We start from the raw sequence: 19,130 nt of genomic DNA on the forward strand, positions 1-19,130 counted from the left end.
CCCTCTCTTGCGCGCTCCCCCAAGAGTCCCGCCTCTTCGCCTCAGTCCGCAAGGGCTGGCCCCCAGCGCCCGCTACCTTCTCGCTCCTATCTCAGCACCACCCAGTCGACCCGGCCCGCCCCGCCCCGCCCTTTGGGCGCACGCATACTCTTCCGGGTCCGAGTCCGTCCGCTAGCGCGTTTGCCCTCACCCGACAGCCCCGCCCACTGACGCCCTCCCGCCGCGCCCATGGCGTACGCATGCCACGCCCCTTGGCACCTGCCCCACCCCTAGACGCTCGCAGGCCGTCCCCCAAAGCCCGGCTTCTAGGCGCGCGCCCGCCTTCCCGGCGCCACGTGCTCGGTGGAGGGCGGTACGGGGGGCAGAGCCGAAAAGATGTTCTTGCTGCCTCTTCCGGCTGCCGCGCGAGTAGCCGTCCGACATCTGAGCGTGAGGCGTTTGTGGGCTCCCGGTTCAGCCGCTGCAGACATGACGAAGGTGAGAGGCCGTGGCTCGCCCCGGGGCCGCCGCGAGAGTCCTGCCTACGGGCGACAGGGACTTCGGGGCGGGGCGAGGCCGCGGTGTCCCGGGCTTCTAAGCCGAGTCGCAGACATCGACTAAAGAGACAATACCTTGATTTTGCCGAGCTCGGCTTTGGCAGCCGACTGCGCGGGGCTGCAGACCCCCCAGTATTCTACTAGGCTAGTGCGGAGGATGCGCTCTTCCTTCTCTTGCTTGAAAGTGCTAGGATCCGAACTCAGCGCTAGAGATTGATAGCCATAGATAGATAGCTACCGTTACCTGAGCTCCAACTCTATACCGTTCCCCTATTTTGCTATTTGTTCAATCCTCCCAGTAACCCGGGGAACCACCGCGCCAGGATTGTTCCCACCTTAGCTAGGAGGATGCCCAAGTATTGGTGAGGTGAAATGCCCTAGAGTCGGATAGTCACTGGCCCCGGGTTCTGTATCAGGACCTCCCTCCTCTGCTGAAGCTGAAGGCCAGGAATACACAGATTCTCCGGGAGTAAACTACCTGGAAGGGCTTCTAGAGAAAAATAACGTCTCTCTAGGGAAAAGGGCTTTGCAGGGAGATCCGTCTGTTCGTGAGATTAAAAGAAGTGTTCCGCAGAAGAAACCCCTCTTCCACCTAATTGAGCTCCAAAACATTGTGAAGGTCACTAAAATTTGGTCGTGGGGGGATGTGGAAAGGGGAAACGGCTCGGTGGGAGGAGCACACGCGAGGGAGTCAGGCTTGAGGGCCAGCAGGACTGTCCCTGGCTAGTAGTATTCTGGATGGGGCTTGAGCTCAGGGTGGCCGAGGGACCAGAGGTCTGTCCCCTGTTCTTTTCAGTAATATGGAAATACATCCTGCTCAGGTAACGTGTGTTCTGTCTGATCAGTTCCCTACTTGGTTCTCTGGAACCAAGGCTGCAGTTGGCAGCCTTAGGAAAGTTAGAACCTGGGAAGGTTACCAACGCAGAGGAAGCCTTTTTTTTTTTTTTTAATAGAAAAGACAAGGATGATTTTGTCTAGGTTACCAGTGTGATTTTGTAGAAAGCACAGAGGACAGTGACGGAAGGCATCTGGATTCTTGACCAGTTCTGTTGCCCCCAGGCTAGTATGTCAGACCTGGTTTCGGTTTCCTTATCTGTCAAGTGGGAAGACTACCTGTTCTTTCCACCTTACAGAGGTGCCCTAAGTCAGAGCACATTTTTAAAGTCATAAATTGCTGTGCAGAGGTAAACAGTGATTCCTAGGTTTACTTCCTTGTTTCAGGTGTTTGGAGTCTGGGGCTCAAGGAGATGAAAGGATAAGCCACTAAGTGCTGATGGATTGTTGTGTGTCCCTGTCCTCCCAGTGAAGGTGTATCCTTTTCCTCTCTTCCAGCCTATGAGTTGGCCAGAGAACTTGTTAGTATCTGCAAGTGCAGCCCTTGGCTTTATCGAGATAGTATCCCAGAATATTGCACATTTTTGCATTTGAAGGTTGTAAGGGAGGGAAAACTTACTTCTACTCACCTAGATTCTAGGCTGAGCCTAAGAATGAAATGGACCTAAAACAAATTATATTAACAAGAGAAAGGCATACAAGTTTTACTTCATATTTTTATGTGTCCAGTCTTCAAAAGGGAGAAAACCTGAAGAAGCCTATAGGCCCCAAAGCTTATATACCTTTTTAAACAGAGAATGAGAAATTGTGGGAATGTGATTAGGCAAAGGAGCCTAGGGGCAGTCAATTGAGAGACAGGGACTAGGAAAATATGTGGGGGAAACTAAGGGAGGCTGAGGGTTCTTTTAGTAGGTTTGTTTGTACAGGTCCATTTTGGTATTGACTCCCAAATCTTATCATCAGTCTCTGATGATAAGAATGTTCCCTTGCTGGTGCAAGGAAAGAAACTTTCTCATAGGAAATTTTATGACCAGCTTTTGGATAGAAAGGGGGAGAGATCAGAGAGCCATTTCTGCATCTGCTGTTTCTTAGCTGCCTGCACCTCAAAGTAATCAATATGCCAGACTGGCATATTTTAGGGTGGCATGTTCTGAATCCCTTCAGTTCAGACTTGGTTACAGAAGGGAATTGTTTTCTTAAAATACCTTTCTACTCTTCTTTATTTGAAAGTGAAGGAAAAGCCCTCTGTGTTGTGAAAGCTCTTGAGAGGGACCATTAAGACCAGGACAGGTAGTAATTTGGCTCTTGTATTAGCAGGAGTTTGAAGCACATAGGCAGGCTATGAGTATAGTTGACTGCTCAGCACCTGCTGCCTTTTTTGGCCTTGTTCTTTTGTCCTTGAGGGGGACACGGTTTGGTTGAAATGACTAGCTTTTTCTGGAATTAGGGATCCCTTGAGTCCCTCTCTGGGATCTACTCTACTTATATACACCTTTTTTCTCTTTTTCTCAGGGCCTTGTTTTAGGAATCTACAGCAAAGAAAAAGAAGAAGATGCACCTCAGTTTACAAGTGCAGGAGAGAATTTTAATAAATTGGTGTCTGGAAAGCTGAGAGAAATTTTGAACATGTACGTATTCATCTTTGGATTTCAGTTTTTTTAATGCCTGAAAGTGAAAGAGAATGTCTTTTCTATGCTGGTGGAGGAAAATGCACAGAAATACACTGGCCAGGATGTTCTTGGTGAAAGTGAAAGTGTCTGTGGACTGCATATCAGTACTTTGTGGTTCACAGTTCTGGGAAATCAGGCTACTTCAACCAGATCACCAGGGTATTGCGAGAGGCTGACCCAGAAGGATCTGGAAAGTACCAGATTTTCTCAGTCTACCCTCCTGGCTTCAGTTCATCTCTCCCCACCCTACCTCCCACCTGCTTCCTACCAATGTCTCTACCTCTTTAACTCCTCTTTGCTTTGGGGGAACAGCCTGTTCTGGGCTAGATCAGATAGCCTCAGGAGGCTGCTTTGTAAGCTTTGAATTTCAAGGGCTTCTCAGATCTTTAAGTACTCGTGAATTGCCTGGGGGTGTAGTTAGAATGCACATTCCAGTTCAGTAAATCTGGTGGGGGCCTGAGATTCTAACCACTCTTGAAATGGGGAAGGTAGGAAAAGGTTTGCATTTGAACTCCTTCTTAGCTACGGCCGCAATTTAACAGAAACAGTTGTCAACATAGGCCATTGCAACTGCATATTATTTGAATTACAGATAACCTATTAGTATCTGATAAATGTAGCCTAATAATTAGAATAATTGTCTAACTATTGGATGACAGAATTTGCATCCCCTGTCAATTACCAATCCATTACCCTTCGACAGCTCCCTGAAGTGCTTTGATTAATTCATTAATCCTAAAGCTAACCTGTACGAGTATAGAACAGCCTGGCCTTCCTGACTGCATGGTACCAGTGCATCCAGTTCTCAGGCTATAATTGTGTATTGCCAGCTGCTTTGTTTGGAAATTGCCTGGTATCCCATCTGTAGATAAATCACAAAAATCCTCTAAGCTAAATACAGTGCAGCCAAGTCAGCCACTTAGGTTGGTGCCTTGCATCTTTTATTAGATTTAAGATTGAGGTCAGCCTCCATCCAGTGGTCAGCCTTCTCTGCATTACCCACCCATGGCACTGCTTTCTATCATTGTTTTAAAATAAGTGCATTAAATCTAATCTGGAAGTTTTTGGGCTAGAATTAGAAGTGGTGCATCTGAGAAATCAGAGAAATTTCTGAGAGAGTTCTGCTTTTGATAACATAAGTAGCAAATTTGCAGAAGCATCAGACCACTGTAATAATACAGTTGGTTTCTGTCACTTCACAAGAGGACAGAGCAAACTATAATTTTTAACACAACTATTTCTTTTTGTTTCAGATCTGGACCACCCCTGAAGGCAGGCAAAACCCGAACCTTTTACGGTTTACATGAGGTATGAGATGAAGATAAGGTTTATTTGGCAAACCCTCAGTGAACACCTATATGTGCCTAGTACTTTGGCTGTACCATTATACAGAAAATTGTGTGTGGGATTATGAATTAGTTTTATCCTAGTATTAAGCCACAAGCATTAGTTAAATTGTAAAGAGGCAAACTGCTGTCGAAAAGTACTGCATCTCATATTCCTCAGTCTATAGGCTTTCTCAGTTCAGTAGCCCTGTCTCACAGAAGCAGACATTTGCAGGATTGTCGTCACTCAGCCTTTCCAACATGCAGTTGTAAAACTTTACCAAGATGTCAGGGCTTAAAAAAATTAAAACAACCAAATTTCTTGGTGAGTGTTGTCCTGTGCGGAGATTAAGGTGGTTGTGTGGAAGGTCATATACCATTTCGTGCTAGAGAAGGATGCTTTAAAGATTAAAGTGGCTGACTTTTTGTATTTTTTGGAACAGGACTTCCCCAGTGTGGTGGTGGTTGGCCTCGGCAAAAAGACGGCTGGAATTGATGAACAGGAGAACTGGCATGAAGGCAAAGAAAACATCAGAGCTGCTGTTGCAGGTTCTTTAACTTTTAAGTTTACTGTTGATAAAGATTCCTAAGGGTCACTCTGTAAGATTATCAATCTCAGCTCTTTTTGTCCTCTTACCATCATTATCCTTCCCACATTCATACAAATAACTCTCAACAAATACTCAGTTTTCCTTACCCAGCATGCTTGGCCTTACTTTAGATATAGAAGGTTAGGTTATGGAATTTCATTTTTATATTTCTTTAGCTTGTGTCTGGGGTTTCAGTACCATTTTTTCCCTCTTGCAGTATTTGCCATAGAACTCTTTTTTGCCAGAAAGTCCTGGTAGGTAGATTGTTTTTTTTCTTTTTTTGTAATGTATCCGTGCTGTTGCCCCACTTTTAAATCACATGGAGTCATAACTATTTACAAGTCAGAGAAAATGGTTGCAAAGTACAAGGTGCTTATTTATCACTAGTTACAGAGGTGTGTACCTGTCCCAGTTGTCACAGGGACAGTTGGAAGAGTTCGAGTAGGTGCCTTTGGGTCCTGTCAGAGCTGAGTGGCAGGATGAGGCTTTCATCGAGGAGACTGTGGTTAAAGAAGCTTTGAACACCGCTGAGGCGGGGATCATTAGCTGGATTGTGCTGTGACCCCACATATATCATGTATGCTTGTTAAATTTACTTTCAAAGTTCATGTTGGGTGATTATTTCATAACTTTAATTTGGGGAATTTTGCTGACCTGATCTTAATAAACGCTGTGTTAATAATGGACTTTGCTCAGTTCCTTGGATATAATTTCAGTATCATCACTGCTCTCTCATTTGTAATCTGGCAAGCTTCTAGTGACTGGGACACTTCCTCAGGGAACCCTAGTATTTCAGAAGTGGTGCTGGTAATAGCGGTCACTTCCTTGTGAGGTAGACCAATCATTTTATCCATCATTCTGTCCTCCCACTACTATGTGAGGTGTGTGTGTGTCCTCACTGTCTGGAAACGGAAGAAGTGAAAGCTCAGATCAATGTCAGGGCCAGGATTTGAACCCTAATCTTGATGTTTTCTCAGGACCCCACCCTAAGTCTCTGCCTTCTGTCCTCTGAGGGGTCCCTGACTGACTCCGATTTTCTGGTTCCTCTGCCCTGTGAAGCGGGGTGCAGACAGATTCAGGACCTGGAGATCCCGTCCGTGGAGGTGGACCCCTGCGGAGATGCCCAGGCGGCTGCGGAAGGAGCGGTGCTCGGGCTCTATGAGTATGATGACCTGAAGCAGAAGAGGAAGGTGGTGGTGTCAGCCAAGCTCCATGGAAGGTGACGGCTCGAATCGAGGACCAGGTCCCTTCTCCGGGTGCTGACGGCACAGCCTCTTGGACATGGCTGCCTGCCTTTCGGCATCCGGCACTGCCTCATGGCTTGTCTGTGGCTCTCTCATGGCCCTAGTTAGTTAGGAGTATGATGACTCTGCCTCTTTTCTGCTCCTGACTGTTCCTGGGTGTGTTTCCCTCCGACTCTCTACATCCCTTCTCCGTGCTTGCTGGTTCCTAGGAAACTATTCCTGGTTGGCCCCCTGAGGAGGGATAGAACAAGATGACGGAAGGGTCCCAGAAGGTTTTAATGCAGATCGTTTCCATCTACCTAGCACCTGTGGGCTCTGTGCTAAAGGCCAGAAATAAGCAGATGCTGGGATCCAATCCCTGCCCTCCTAGTCTAGTGGGGAGACTCAGCTTTGGGCACATTTTTTGAGCCCCACTTATACTCCAGCCCTGTTCTGGGTTCGGGAGCACACAGTGTGAGACCCTCAGGAGACGTGGCGGGGGACAACGGGGGTCTTGTTGGCACCTGTGATATAGTGAGTGAAAATGAGGGCCCTGCGACCCGTCAGCCTGGCTTTGAAGCTGGCTCTCACTTTCTGGTTGGGTGACCTCAATGAAGTGACAGAAATCATTTTCCTCTTTGGTTGAGTAGAGTTGTGAATCAGATCTCATGGGACTTTTATGATCAAAAGGGAAAATCCATCAAGTGTGCACATGGTAACAATGAGTGTTGTTTTGTCCGCCCCCACACCACGTGTGTTAATTCCTGTGGTGCACAAGAAGAGCCAGGGTCCTGGAAAGTTGGCCCACGTCCTTTGTTTTCAGGTTGAAGCCGATCCTGATTTTCCGGCAGGTCGGAGTTCAGGGTCCCGAGCCAGGCAGGGAGAAGGCAGGAAGCTGGCAGTTCTCCAGCAGGACTGAGCAGGGGGAGCTCATCTGCAGTCATTCAGGCCTTTCCGCGAACACTTCTGCTGTCAGATTGGGGGGCAGGTTTAGGGCTTCAGAGGTCCATCAGGCCAACCTCTTTTTCATACAGAAGAGGATTCTAGGTCTTCTCTCACTCGGCTCAGTGGGGGTCGTGTTTTCTGCTGTTTGTTTTTGGCCATGCCATGAAGCATGCCGGGCCTTAGTTCCCTGACCAGGGATCAAACCTGCGCCCCCTGCAGTGGAGACTCATGGTCTCAACCCCTGGACCCACCAGGGAAGTCTCTCCAGCTCTTTATAAACCGTAACAGCTGCCTCCCGGGTTCAGATTACAAAGAATAAATTTGGGCCCCTCTATCCATCACTTTTCGTTTGTCTTCAGTAAGAGCCCTCCTCGTGGGCTGTGGTCAGTGTTCTGGAGAGGCTGTCTGACGGTGACCTTGTGCTTGCTTCTGCCAGCGAGGACCAGGAGGCCTGGCAGAGAGGCGTCCTCTTTGCTTCTGGGCAGAACCTGGCACGCCGCTTGATGGAGACTCCTGCCAACGAGATGACGCCGACCAAATTTGCTGAAATTGTTGAGGAGAATCTCAAAAGTGCTAGTAGTAAAACAGACGTCTTCATCAGGTAATTCAGGATTATACCATAGAGTCATATGATGCCAGAGCCAGATGGAGCTTCAGAGATCCTAAACTCCAGCTCTCTCACCATTCAGAGAATTAACTTGAGACCAGAGAGATAAAGTGACCCTCTGGCAGCCACACACAAGTAGGGGTAAGGGTTCTTCAGTTTGAGATTTATTTCTGTCATATCTCGCCTGCTTTTGACAGTGTTGTGACTTCACACTACATTTTGTATGTGTTTTGTAGCAGCTTCATTGGAATATAATTCATATAACATGTAATTCACTCATGTAAAATACACAATTCAGTAATTTCTAGTCTATTTACAGAGTTGTGCTGCCATCATTACAGTCAATTTTAGAACATTTTCATTTCCCTGGAAAAGGAATCTTGTGCCCACTGCTCATTTCCCTTTTCCCCAGCCATCAGTTCATAGACATTTGGGGTGTTTATACATTTTGGATGGACTTCCCTGGTGGCCCAGATGATAAAAGAATCTGCCTGCAATGCGGGAGACCTGGGTTTGATACCTGGGTTGGGAAGATCCCCTGGGGAAGGGCCTGGCAACCCACTCCAGTATTTTTGCCTAGAGAATCCCCATGGACAGAGGAGCCTGGCGGGCTACAGTCCATGGGGTTGCAAAAGAGTTGAGTGACTAAGCACAGCACACACTTTTTGGACTGCAAATAATGCTGCTGTGAGCATTTGTGTACAGGGTTTTGTGTGGACATGTGTTTTCATATCTGTTGGGCATGTACCTAGGAATTGAATTATTGGATTGCATTGTAACTCTATTACCTTTTTGAGGAGCGTACATATTGTGTTTAGTTTTGGTGAATTCTTTCTGTCTTTTCTCTTTTTTTGACATACGTGAATAGCATGTACTCTCTTGGCATGGAATGAGAATCTGCCTGGTAGATTCCCTTAGCTAGATCAGATACCCGAGCTGGTGTTCCCTGGCTGTCCTAAGGTTTGTTGTCAGCAGCCTTGCTGTTGAAGCTAAAAGCCTGCACCTCTAGGCTTTCTGCCCTCCTTGGGAACTCCCCCTAATCTTAACCAAGTCTGAGTATTTGGGGATTTATAATGAAAGTAACTCGATAAATACTTGCTTCACCTAAAGAATCCTTTACTATCAAAGTTGCTAATCAAGGGTGCTTCCATTTAAAAGGATTCTTCACTATTTAACTGTGATAAGAATTCACATGTTTTTCAGGGAAACTCCTGTGATCTAGATAAAGAAAATGTGCCGTCTATAGAAAATGCAATGTTGGAGCTTGATACAATTTCTGGGATGGTTGCTGTGTATTCGGTAGCAATGTTTAGTCTCTAAAAAGGTGTCTTGGTGAAGACTGTTCCTTGTTTTAAGGAGACACCAGAGCTACGTTTTGTCAGCACGTGGCCACAGTAACAGCACCTCCTGTACGCCTGGAACTTGGCATACAAAGATGGGTGGTAGTGGTTCTTGTCCTGAGACAACTGAGGGCTTTGCAGGAAGGAATAGGAAGGGAAATGGTATAGGGGGTGCTGCAAGAGCAGAGAGCTGGGGAGAGTTATGGAAGAATTGAAAAGGTTTGGCAACAAAAATGGTGCCTAAGCAGTCAGGGAGGTGAACAAACGAGGGAGCAGGGCAGAAACACCTATGCAGTGGCCTTGGGAAACCATAAGGCTTAAGGTGGAGCAAAGGGAACTCAGCCAGAGATGGGGCAGGTCAGGTGGGCAGAATGTAACCTATTAAATTGAGGCAGCTGCATCCAACTCACTCTAGTGTTAGGTGGGTGTAAATCAAAGAAGTACAGACTGTACTTCCAGAAGGGCGGGACTTTAATAAAACATCAGGTACTAGGTTTGTGATTAAAAATGCCTAGATTATACAGCCTCGCTTCTTTTGAAGTGAGTTTCTTTTAATTGTCATACCTTCCATTTTTATATTCTTTTCCCTCTGAAGCTGGGTGGCCATCTCTCTATGATGAAGTTCTAGTTGAATAGTTTCAACAAATTTCATTCACCTGCTTAGCTCCTCTGGCTAGGCAGGTGCCAGAGGAGCATTCCCTGAATGACATTGTTTCTGGTCTGTCTGTAGGAGGGTAGAAGTCTTCCCTTGGCCTAATTATTGTGGCCAGAAATCAATACAAAGCTCTTTTGTGCCCCTAGCCTTTGACTATGCACTGTTACCTGACATCATTTTACATACCATACTTGAATTCTTCTATAATTCTACAAGTAATCTCTTGATGGAGATGCCTTTTCTACAGCTAATCTTTTGAAGGAGGTGTCATTAATCTTTTTTTGTAGATGAGGAAACAGATTCAGAATAAGTGACTGGCCCAGGAATATATAGAAAGCAGATAGGAGGTGATAATGTATATATTTTCAGAACTTAACATGTATATATTTTAAGAGCTTGTATGTTATACTGTTTTTTACATGCAGATGAGTTTATTCTAAGTTATTGAAATAGAGCGATGTGTATTTACATTTTTCATTTCCTGCCTTGTAGACCCAAGTCTTGGATTGAGGAACAGGAAATGGGATCATTTCTAAGTGTGGCTAAAGGGTCCGAAGAGCCTCCAGTCTTCCTGGAAATTCACTACAAAGGCAGTCCCAATGCAAGTGAACCTCCGTTGGTGTTTGTTGGGAAGGGGATTACCTTTGACAGGTACTTATTGTATCCATGCTTTGTATTTTGGTGAATGCTTTGTATGTAGTTGTATTATTTGGTGTGTGATTTGCTTCAGAAGTATGGTGTTTGGTCAGATTTTATGTGTTACTTTAAATGTATTAGGTCACCACTTATAAAATGCACACTGTGTGTCAGAGGCTGTATTAGGGCATTTTACATATATTAGCCCTGATCTTACCGCAGGAGCTAGGCGTTGTGGATGTTCTGCAGGTGAGGCAATCATGACTCAGAGAGGTTAAATGATTTTTTGAAAGCTCAATAACTAATAAGAGTCAGAAATCAAACTTAGCAGTGTGTTTAAAATGCCTTCAAATACTTCTACCATACATTTTGATTCTCCTATGGGGATGTTAAAATTTCCAGCTGGATAAGGTGAGGCAGCTGTGTGGATCATACTCTCTTCCCTTTGCTTACTTCAGCTCACATTTTTTGCTGGCCAGTCTAGCTTTCATTAGTCTCCTTAAACCAGCGGTCCACAACCTTTTTGGCACCAGGGACCGATTGCATGGAAGACACGGACTGGGGGGCTGGGGGGGGTGGAGGATGGTTTTGGGATGATTCAAGAGCATTACATTTATTGAGTATTTTATTATTACATCAGCTCCACCTCAGCTTATGAAGCATTAGATCCCTGAGGGTGGGGGATCCCTGCCTTAAACCATAAGTGTTCTTAGAAATGGAAGCTCACTCTGGCTGTTTCAACCAGGGAGAAACTGAGTTGGAAAAGATGGTGAGTCAGTATTTCCCATGGAAAGCATTTGCTACTGAATACTGGTTTCTGGGATGCTAATTAAATGTGAGACTTGAAAAAGATTACTTGATTAAAAGTCTAAGTTAGATAAAACGAATACGTTTTTTGTTTTGTTTCAACCATAGTACTTCTTGGGGGTATAGAACACAACATTTTCTAAATCTTTTTTGTTTTTAATTGAAATATAATTAACATCTAAATTTCCTTTTGAAGAGAACTTGTATCTCAGGAAATCATGGTCCATAGAAACTGCTTTGGAAAATGCTGCTAAAGATCTATAAAATTTTGATGTCCCCTAGTACGTTTTTGTACCCATTCAAGAACTCCGTCTGAAATGTGAATGAATCCTGCCCTTACAAGAGAGTTTCTAGGTACTGTGATGCCTCTGTCTTGGGCAGATCTGACCGCCAGACTGGTCTTCTTTATACTAGCAGACTGCAGTGCCTCCTGTGTTTTCCTTTTAGTGGTTCACTTTCTCTCATTTAAAGCATTGGCCTCCAGATGATCATTATGTGGCCCATCAGTAAAAGATTGGAGTTCATACCACTGAAAAATATGCATATATGTTTATATCATATGCACATACTGTTGTATTAAAGTGTGTTTTATAAAACACTACAGCAGAGAATTCCCTGGTGGTCCAGTGGTTAGAACTCAGTGCTTTCACTGCTGGGACCCAGGTTCAGCCCCTGGTCAGGGAACTAAGATCCCACAAGCCCCATGTCACAGCTAAAAATAAAATAAAAATAAATGAAACATTACAGCAAATAAAAATTAGAGAATGAAAGTTGTTCTTAAATGTCTTGCTAATTGTGACAGTTTTATACTATCATTGGGGTAATGTCAATGCAAAACTTTTATGCTCAGGGTGAAGTTGTTTGTTGATTTAAATCTGTATTTCAACTTTTTGTTATGGGGATATTTAGCAAGGATGCTCAACCTAGTCTTTTTGCTTTAGAGAAGCTTCCTAGAAGAAGTGACATTTTTAGCTTAAGATGTGAAGGATAAGGGAGTTAGTTCTGTGGGGAGTAGGTCAGGGAAAGAGCCAGGTGTAGGCCTCAGATGGGAGGAAAGAGGGGAAATTCCTAGCGCTGAAAAAAATGCCAGGGCGGCCACGACACCACGTGACTGGGGCAGGGGTCGAGGCACAGCTGGAGAGGCTGGCAGAGACTGGGTTGTTCTGGATCTGGTTAGATTTTGGACTTTGAACAGTTGAAAGTAACTGAAGGGTGTCTAGCAGAGGGAAAGAATGACATTATAAATATAGATATTTACAGTAAAGTTCACCCATTGAGTGTTCAGTTTTCACCCATTAAGTGTTCAGTATAGTGAGCTTAACAAATGTGTGCACCCCTGCAGCAACCACCTCTATCATGAAAATAGAACATTTCTCCAAGGCCCCAAAAACTCCCTTGGGAATTTTGGAGAGTGCTCTTTTGCACCCAACCCCTTTCTCACCCCCACCTCAGATGACTGGTCATCTGTCTGTTATTGTAGGTTACTTTTGCCTCTTCTAGAAATTCATTTACATGGACTCTTTTAATAAAAGACCAGCCTCTTAGCATATTATCTTTGAGATTTAACCATGTTGTTGGTCATACTCCATTGTAGGGAAATACCAGCGTTTGTTTATCCAATCGTTGTTGAGGGAAATTTGGGTTGTCCCAGTTTTGAGTTATTAATTATAAAAGCCAGCATCATCTGTAAGCCTCTGTGTAGATATGTTTGTCTTCCTCTTAGTTAAGTACCTAGGAGAGGAGGGCTGAGCTGTGTAATAACTACATGTTTACTTTACAAGAAACTACCAAGCCTTTCCAGGGTGGGTATGCCATGTTGCCTTCCCTCCACCGGTGTACCAGGTTCTAGTTGTTCCCTGTCCTCTGCGGCACTTGATGGTGTCTGTCTTTCTAGTTCTAGTCACTCAGGGAGTATTGCCTGGAGAATCCCATGGGCAGAGGAGCCTGGTAGGCTATAGCCCATGGGGTCGCGAAGAGTCGGACACAACTGCAAGGGCACATTCTTTTGTTCTTTTGCGTTTCTCTAACTAATGATGTTTAGCATTTTAAAAATGTGCTTATTAGCCATTGGTACATCTTCTTTAGTGAAGTATCTCTTCAAGTCTTTTGCCCTTGGCAAAACGCATATAGGAGTGTTTGTCTTACCGAGTTATATGTTTTTTAAAATATATATTCCAGATATATATCCTTTAAAGTGGTGTCTTTTGAAGAGTAGTTTTTATTTGCAGTGAGATATAGTTAGCAATTTTAAATTTTATAGTTTATACTTTTTCCTGCCGTGTTTAAGAAATTATTATCTATGCCAAGTATTTGTGTTCTTCAGTAAGTCTTAAGGTTTTAGGCTTTAAGGCTGTGATCTATTTTAAATTTTTGTATATTCTAAAAAGCATTTGAGGTTCTTCTGCTTATCTTTTTTTTTATCTACTTGTAAACATTTCTTAGTTTTATGGGTAATAAAGTGAAGGGGTAAGACTGCTGTAGGATATTTGGATATATAGGAGTTAGGCAAGCATCTGAATCATCAATGGTTGGTGCCTCAACGAGGATGGATGTAGGAGAAAAAAAATGGATGGATTGGAGGGGAATCTAAAAAGTAAGCACAGATAACTGGTGGTTATTTGGAATGACAGTCCTCTATAAGAGTAGAACCCCCTGAGTGGAAGCAGCCTAAAAATAGATAGAAGGACCAGTGTGCTCCCCTTGCCCCCACGGGGTTATCTCTAGACTTCTTGGACCAGGAATGTACTTTCGTTATTTTGAGCCAATGGATAATCTTTAATTCTAGGTGTGTAAATGACAACCATCTAACTATCAAGTGCTTTGGAGGTGAGTGAGAATTAGGGCCTGATTTCTAAGGTGAGCAGATGTCAGAGCAAGGAGTTGAAACTCTCTCACCAGGGCAGGTCAGCAGCAGAATCCAATTAGAGCTCAAAGTCAGAGCCCCTGCCTCCTTGCCCAGGCTGTGAAGCAAGTCGCCCTGGGTTCCTATAAACCAGAAGCAGATAAGTCACTTGGTTCCAGAAGTCTGTTGGGCAGTGGCCTGGGTTTCTTGTGGATTGAAACCTTTCTCTGCCCCTGTGTGTAGGCACTGTCTCAAGGCTTTGGGCTAGCGTCTTCCTCGTGCCTGTGGGTTGTGTTTTGCTATCTGCAAGATCTGGTGTACCTTGGGTCTGTCAGTCTTCCTAGGAGTTGAAAGGGGATCCTCCCAGTCTTCTGTGAACTTGTCTGTTTTCCCTAACAGCTTGTGACCTTCAGGTTCAATAAGTTGATCACTTCATAAAATTTGCTGTAAAGACAAATCTACATGAGTCTCCAGAGCTCAGATGGGATTTAAGCAGCATTGACTATATGATGTAGTAATGTTTCCAGTGGCAATGCTAACATTTCATTCAGATAGAAATAAAATGAACCAAGATACCCTAACCTCCCATATTTCTGGAATTACTTTGTGTCTTTTATAAAAACCACAACATTATCTTTTTAAATGGTGAAATCATTCACATTCTCAATTTGGAAATTTCTTGGTGCTTGTATGAGCTAGTTCACTCCACACTTTTTAAGAGTGCTTCTAGCCCCCTCGTTTGCTCTTAACATGGCACATTGTCCTTTTCCCCCAGTGGTGGCATCTCCATCAAGGCTGCTGCAAACATGGACCTCATGAGGGCCGACATGGGAGGAGCTGCCACTATCTGTTCAGCCATCGTGTCTGCTGCCAAGCTCGACCTGCCCATCAACATTGTAGGTGCGTGGACAGCTGTCTTGGAGAGCTTCTGGAATCCAGTCAGGTGGTAGAATGGAGACAACAAACATGGTTTCCTTTAATCTGAAAAGATCAAGAAATGGTTTTTAAATGGTTTTCATCAGGCAGAAGCTCTTTGTTTAGCTAAGTGTTGTCTTAACTGGCAGAGTTAAATGTATTCTGCATTATGGGCAGTAACTAGAATTGATTGTTTTACTTCTGCAAAATGTGGTTAGCAGTCAGGGGCACATAATGTCAAGTTTGCAGTTTACTCCAACCAAAAATGCCCGATAAGTAGGGTAGTGATTATCTCATAGGGTTGCAGCCGATTAAACACCTTGACATGCAGAAAAAGTGCTTGGGACAGAAAAAATCCTCCGTTTGCAGTAGCGATTTTTGTAGTTCAGAATGCCAGACACAATGCTGGAGGTTTGTCATGGGTCAGAGGGGGATCTGGAGGTTGGGACTAAGATTGAATTGGCTTGCCCAGTGTTACCTCCATTGCACAAGAAAGTTGGACTATGGTCCAGGTCTGTCTCACAAGTGAGTCACAGACATCATAAGTCATCCCTGCATGCTTGTGCTTGTATTTCCTGAGAACAGAGACATTCTGTGTAATGATAATACCATTATCATTCCCAGGGATTGATACAGTAACCAAATTCAAACTGCCCAGTTGTCCAGAAAATGTTAGTTTTATGTGTGTGTTATATACACAAGCATTTATTTCTTTCTATTTGGTTTTGAAATCTTGGAGCCACTCAAGGATCACCCCTTGCATGTAGTCATCGTGTCCCTTTAATTTTCTTTACTCCAGAACCTATTCCTGCCCCACGTCCTTTTTTGCCCCTTTCTTGGAAGTTTTTAAAGGTTCAAGCTTATCTTGTGATGTTCTACAATTCGGATTTGTTTGGTTATTTCTTCATGATAGAATTAGACTTCTTTGGAGAGAGTGATGTGTGCTTCCTGTCACTGGTGCACATAATGCCACCTGAGTCACTGGTGATGCTAAACTCAAATATTTAGTCAAGGTAATGTCTGTGACTGGCATCTGTTGAGGGTCCACTGTGACCTCAGTCCCATGGGTGGCATATTTGGCCATAGCACACTCCATGTTCCTTCATGTATTTTTTTTTTTTTTTTCAAAAAAAACAGGTTTGGCTCCTCTTTGTGAAAATATGCCCAGTGGGAAGGCCAACAAGCCTGGGGATGTTGTTAGAGCCAAGAACGGGAAGACCATACAGGTTTGTAGGTGGAAGACACAGCCTCTGAGTTTTGCCATTCCTTGCCTTAAATGGGTGCAGAGTGCGGGCCCCATTTAGGGAAGGGCAGTACCTTTATTATGAGTAGCTTTTCGTGCAGTCAAAGCTATTTATGGGAATTTTAAGATTGTTTCCCCTACCTTACTGTTCCCCTACTTTCTATATGCTGTACACACAGCTTATGAATTTGCAACCAGCCCTGCACAGCAGGGCAAAGCGGGAAAAGTACAAGCTGTTTTCCGGATACACCTTTGATGTGGTAACTTTTCCCATTTAGTGAAGTGTTTGAGAAGAAAACAGGTCCTGCATCGTGGGCACTGCATCTGGGGAGGTGGCGGCAGGTCCTTCACTGGGCCATGCACACATGCACTACACATAACGACTAAGCCTATTTAAAAGAAGAAATATATCTGATATAGCTGCAGTTGCTGCAGTTGCAAGAGTTTTCTGGTCTGGAGATCCAGGCTGCTGCTTTAGTGTATCTTTCTTCAACTCCCTCACCTTTCTGTTTTTGAAAATCTTGATATTTTCCCCCTCCTGTTATAAACGTAATGGTAATGTGAACTAGACACTTCTCTTTATTTCAGCCTCCAAAGTCACCAGCATTTGGTCATCAGCTCTGATACAGGGATTACTAAATTATATTTGCTCTTCAGAGTAAATATATTCCTATTTTAATGGTGGTGTATTTTTTATAATTTATGACAAACATCACAGCAGCGTTTTTATACTTCTAAATTGAACACTGCTCTGAGTGTCTAGATTTTGTATTCATTGTTTGTATTATCTTATCCTTTTAGTCTTTTGACCTTCCTCTTTGCAGGTGGATAACACCGATGCTGAGGGGAGACTCATCCTGGCCGATGCGCTCTGCTACGCTCACACTTTTAACCCAAAGGTCATCATTAATGCCGCCACCCTGACAGGTCAGACAGTGTGCTTTTCCTGCTTTTGTTTGAAGAAAGTCTCATTTGTTGCCTTCGAGTGCACACATTGTACTCAGGGCATTCATTATTTTGCTGAAATCTGGCAAGCTCTATTTGTATTCAAAGATCTTTCACCAAAAGAATTATTCTGCAATTGTAAACTGCTTTGAATCTTAGGTTTGTGGTTTTGAAACATCCCAGGCTATACTTTAAAAAAAAGAACAAGTGGATCAGATCATCCCATCCCCGGTGACAGCTAAAAATGATACAAAGCAATGTTTTCTGTTATGGTTGCCATTTGATACAGCTCAGAAAAGATTAGTGATAAATTCCCAAATCAGTAGTTGCTTTTATTAATCATGATGGGCTACCCAAGTAGCTCAGTGGTAAAGAATCGTCTGCCAAAGCAGGAGACTCAGGTTATATCCCTGGGTCAGGAAGATTCCCTGGAGAAGGAAATGGTAACCCACTCCAGTATCCTTGCCTGGGAAATGCCATGGACCGAGGAACCTGGCAGGTCATAGTCCATGAGGTGCAAAAGAGTGTTTGGCCCCAGAGTGTTTTCTGAACTTTCGTATTTGAGTTTATACAGAAATGAAAACACTGGGGTGAGGGGTGGGAATGGCAGGGTCATGTATCAGAGACAGGGCTATGTAATGTGTTTGTTGTGTGAAGCATGTTGACTTTAAGGCCAACACGGGGATGACTCCCAGATGTGCTACTTCCTAGTCCACCAACCTTGGGCTGGTTCCCTGACACCCTCAAACATCAATACATGGGGACAAGTCTGTTTACCTCTCAGAGTTTTGAAGATTGGAAGGAGTTTCTGAAAAGCCTCCAACAGTTTACTTTAGGGATTCATTGTGTCTCTAGCTCTTTTAAGATTAAAATTTAGATCATTTTCATCTTTGATTTTAATTCTCCTGGTCATGGGAGCCTTTAACAGGAAATCAGTTCATGTTTCTTTTTCATATGATTCTAACAATAGTCCATAGATTCATCTGCTAAAGAATCCTTTTTTTTTAAGCTGGTGTTATAGTATTTTTATGGTCTTCTGCCTCTGTTCAGTTTAGTAAACACTTAAAGCTGGACAGCGGGGGTTCTAGGGCTGGTGTTTGACGTGCAATGCTGAGGTGGGTGGTAGTACTCCCTTTCTGTAAGTGAGGAGTCACAGTGCCTCCCCGCCCCTTCCCCATCCTTTTTTTTCCCCAAGCTTGGGGATATGAGAGGGTGTGAAAGTTGGATCTAGATTACTAAGGGCAGCCTGATAGGTGAGCCTTCAGGTCACCCCAGCTGTTGTCCTCGCTGAAGGCTCTCGATGATTCACTTTAGTTCCCCAAATACTGATTGAGCACCTTTTGAGTTCCAGGAGCTGGGATTCAAAGGGGAGGGTGAGAACGTTTCCAACCGGAGTTCCTAGCAGGAGAAAGAACATAAGTTTTTAGAGAGAAAAGACCTCATTTTAAAATTTGTGCTGCCTCTTAAGAGCACGTGACTTTGATAGTGTCTAAGTGGTCTCATCTGTAAAAGTGGTATAATAGCACCTCATTGGCAGGGGCAGCGGGGGGTGGAGGGTGCGGTGTGGTTGCCTGTGAAAATTAAATGAGATGATACAGGTGGTTGCGCCTGGCTTGGCACACACTGGACTGATGTTATTGACCTTTAAAGAGCAGGCCTGTAGGGGACTGTAGGAGCAGTGGCTGCTCCGTGGGTGCCATTCAGTCATGGTACCTCTCGTTTTCTTAATGCCTGTGCTTAGGATGGAATGAGAGTAGTAACTTCAGCACCTTCCTTGGAGCTTTGATGTTTCTTCCATACTCTGAGAAATTCTGGTAGCATAGATTAGTTAGTGTTTAATACAGCTTTAAAAGTGCCTTGTAAAAGAAAATGGGAAGAATGCCCCCAATAATGGTACTTCTGAAATTGGTGGTGGTACTAGTTCTGTGATTGGGTAGAAAATAATTGTTTTCTGAGATATGTAATGAAATCATCTCTAGTGCCTGTTGGATCACAGTAAATATTTGTGTCTCCCATT

The 19,130-nt window shown here is 44.1% G+C and overlaps 1 protein-coding gene and 1 long non-coding RNA gene across 2 annotated transcripts in view; one reads left to right on the top strand and one right to left on the bottom strand.

The window, feature by feature from the left end:
* LAP3 (leucine aminopeptidase 3) overlaps positions 1-19,130 on the top strand; it is a 24,098-nt gene continuing 4,968 nt past the window's right edge. The window contains exons 1-10 of the mRNA XM_069593768.1: positions 1-477; positions 2,883-2,998; positions 4,294-4,348; positions 4,809-4,914; positions 6,015-6,174; positions 7,560-7,724; positions 10,218-10,376; positions 14,786-14,910; positions 16,063-16,151; positions 16,993-17,095. Coding sequence (XP_069449869.1) covers positions 376-477; positions 2,883-2,998; positions 4,294-4,348; positions 4,809-4,914; positions 6,015-6,174; positions 7,560-7,724; positions 10,218-10,376; positions 14,786-14,910; positions 16,063-16,151; positions 16,993-17,095 — 1,180 coding nt within the window. The 5' untranslated portion in view covers positions 1-375. The remainder of the gene's footprint in view (positions 478-2,882; positions 2,999-4,293; positions 4,349-4,808; positions 4,915-6,014; positions 6,175-7,559; positions 7,725-10,217; positions 10,377-14,785; positions 14,911-16,062; positions 16,152-16,992; positions 17,096-19,130) is intronic.
* Positions 14,601-19,130, bottom strand: part of LOC138442434 (uncharacterized) — a 20,561-nt gene continuing 16,031 nt past the window's right edge. Inside the window, exon 2 of the long non-coding RNA XR_011257681.1 lies at positions 14,601-14,991. This is a non-coding gene — a long non-coding RNA (uncharacterized lncRNA). The remainder of the gene's footprint in view (positions 14,992-19,130) is intronic.

The sequence above is a fragment of the Ovis canadensis genome, chromosome 6 (assembly GCF_042477335.2).
Source record: "Ovis canadensis isolate MfBH-ARS-UI-01 breed Bighorn chromosome 6, ARS-UI_OviCan_v2, whole genome shotgun sequence".
Lineage (NCBI taxonomy): Eukaryota > Metazoa > Chordata > Mammalia > Artiodactyla > Bovidae > Ovis > Ovis canadensis.